General features: G+C 44.8%; 1 protein-coding gene across 1 annotated transcript in view; it reads left to right on the top strand.

Moving 5' to 3' along the window:
• Positions 1–3,058, top strand: part of ADGRG2 (adhesion G protein-coupled receptor G2) — a 123,371-nt gene that overhangs the window by 78,384 nt on the left and 41,929 nt on the right. The window contains exon 4 of the mRNA XM_077769296.1: positions 458–493. Coding sequence (XP_077625422.1) covers positions 458–493 — 36 coding nt within the window. The remainder of the gene's footprint in view (positions 1–457; positions 494–3,058) is intronic.

The following is a 3,058-nucleotide window of genomic DNA, read 5'->3' as shown; positions in this document are numbered from 1 at the left end:
AGTATTTGGGGGGGGGGCTGTGTGTCTCAGTTGGTTGAGCTTCCGATTCTTGATTTTGGCTCATGTCATGATCCCAGGGTCGTGGGATTGAGTCCCTGGTCGGCCTCTGTGTGAGCATGGAGTCTGTTTAGATATTCTCTCTCTCCCCGCCTCCCTCTCTCTCTCTTTCTCTCTCTCAAATACTAAAATAAAATAAAATAAAATAAAAGTAAAGTAAAAAATAAAAAAGAAGCACAGTTAATGGAAGTTTAGTTTATGCCCATAGATACCNCACCAGCCATTTGTAGAGATTTGAAAAGAAGTACTGATGAGGCTGTTGAAAATAATAGTAAATTAATATACTGCCCTCTTTTGGTAGCAGTTTGCAACTCAGTTTACATTCACTTCCGTTAAAGATGTTCATCTACAAATTCATGCACGAACTAAACTAACTTTAAATCACCTTTTTCCTCAACAGAGAATGCCGATAATTCCAGTTTGTTATCACCATCTGGTAAGACTGTTATTTCTTTTTTTATTTTTTAAACTTTTTAAAAATGTTTTATTTATTTCTGAGAGAGAGAGAGACAGCATGAGCAGGGGAGGGTCAGAGAGCAGGGGAGACACAGAACCTGAAACAGGCGCCAGGCTCTGAGCTGTCCCCACAGAGCCCGACGCGGGGCTCAAAGCCACGAACCGTGAGATCATGACCTGAGCCGAAGTCAGACGCTTAACTGACTGAGCCACCCAGGCGCCCCAAGACTGTTATTTCTTGACCTTGGGGGAATGTCAGGAAAGTAGTCAGTTCTCCATGAAATACGGCATGATACAGCAAAGTTGCCTTTTTCCATGAAGGTCAATTAAATTCTGTCATTCAGCCTACACCTAAAAAGGCTATAGCACACATAGACAGGAGGGCAGGCATACCGATTCCCCCACATTTATGGACAAATCTGCGGAATAAATCGTAGGTTTTCATGACTGTAGCTGGTTAAGTTCTTCAACGTTACTGTTAGCGTTCTACCTCACAGGTCTCCTGAAGAGCATCAAGAACATACACCTGCCGAATGTTCCTATGTTTGAGGATGAGACGTTCTCTTAAATATACTTCCTCAGTCGCCTCTGAACAGATATGTTTCAAAGGGCTTCGGAAGGCTTAGCGCTCCTCAGAACGGGAAGGCAAATAAAGAGAAGTTTTCACTAGGCTGTTGTGGCAGGAACCAGGAATAGAACCCACATTCGAGACTGCTGGCTGGAACCAGACCTCAGGGATAAAGTGGTCCAGCCCCATCCCTTAGCTGATGAGATAGTGAAGTGCCACCGACTTACCTGAGGTCACTCAGCTCCCTGCCCCCATTACGCACAGGCAGCACATGGCTCCTCTGCCTCCCGCTTCTGCGTTCTTTCTGGTATACCGTGTGTTGCAGAACAATCTTCTGTGCTAAGGGGTGAGTCAACTCACATTTTGTCCTTAGTTGTATCAAAATGAGCTTCTGTTGTTCGTTAATTTAAATAAAATTAAGAGGCCCCTGGATGGCTTAGTCGGTTAAGTGTCTGACTCTTGGTTTTGGCTCAGGTCATGATCTCACAGTCTGTGGGTTTGAGCCCCACATCGGGCTCAGCAGTGAGCATGCAGCCTGCTTTGCTTAAGATTATCCCTCTTGCATGGGATGCCTGAGTGGCTCAGTCAGTTAAGTGTCTGACCTCGGCTCTGGTCATGATCTTGTGATTTGTTGATTCGAGCCCCACATCGGGCTCTGTGCTGAGGGCCTGCTTCAGATTCTGTGTCTCCCTCTCTCTCTGCCCTCCTCCGCTCATTCTCCCTCTCTCTCTCTCTCTGTACCCCTTCCCTGCTTACACTCTCTCTTCTCTCAAAATGAGTAAATAAGTTAAAAATAAATAAATACAGTTAATAATGATAGCTGTTACTTCTTGTGCACATATACGTGCTTGGGAGTCTTCAGACATCTTAGGCAGTTTCCAGTCTTGCAGTATAGGGATTATTATATTCAGGGTCTAGAACAGGAAACAGGGTCAGAGAGGATAAAACTTGCTCATGTTCACACATTCTGTGCAGCCAGACTGCTTGTGTTCGAACTTAGCCACCACCCTCCCGCCTCCTGATAGCTGTGTGTCTCTGGGCAAGTTTCTACACCTTTCTGTGCCTCAGTTTCTTCATCTATAAATCGGGGACTATAACAGTACCTGCTTCATGGGGTAGTTGTGAAGATGAAATGAGATAACATATGCACCTGACACAGAGTAAACCCCCACTAAGTAATAACTATCATTATTATGAACTATTAAGTAATGGGGCAAAGATTCAAACCCAGGACCACAAGCCTCCAGAGCCTAAACTGTTTTTACTGCACCAATTTGCCCTCTTGCTGTTAAGCTGCTAGGGTAAAATGAACCACTGTATTTTTCTTCTGGTTCGATAGCCAGCATCAGACTTAATCATGGTGCTATCTTATAGCAAAATCCTGTTCGTGTGGAAACATGACGTATGGAGCTTTGCGCGCACCCGCTGGTTTCAGTCACAGCCTGGGTCCTGTACTAACTGGGATGTAGGAGCCTGTGCACGTCCAGGGACTGACAGGTGCTTGTGCCCACACGCCTCTTCTTACCACTCATCAACTTGCAGAAGAATTAATCCTCATTAATTGAAAAACAGCCTTGACCAATTATTTTGTTTTGCCCCAAGAGCAAAGGATTCCGTATCCACACTTTGAATCTGTTTGCTCAGGAACTGTCTTATTTCTTAAGAAATATCCTTGGTAATTTAAAAAAAACTGTAGTAAGTGACAAAATATGGAAGCAATAACGTAGGACAGACAGGGTGTGTGTGTTTCGGCCAACGCATGAGCAGACTGAAACAGACAGGCCGGCCAGGCGCCCTGACACACCCAGGGTTGTCCTCGTGGCTGAGTATCAGGCCGCCAACTGCAGAGCTTGTATCACTCGTTAAGTGTTTGTGTTTACTTTTCCTGCGTATACGTAGAAGTCAAGCCATTGGATCTTTTTAATATTTACACTTGCACAATGTATGTCGTAGATTGACCTCTCACCCTAAGTGGAC

The sequence above is a fragment of the Crocuta crocuta genome, unplaced genomic scaffold (genome assembly GCF_008692635.1).
Source record: "Crocuta crocuta isolate KB4526 unplaced genomic scaffold, BGI_CrCroc_1.0 scaffold312, whole genome shotgun sequence".
In the NCBI taxonomy this organism is placed as follows: Eukaryota; Metazoa; Chordata; class Mammalia; order Carnivora; family Hyaenidae; genus Crocuta; species Crocuta crocuta.
This window is presented reverse-complemented; position numbering and strand designations above follow the sequence as displayed.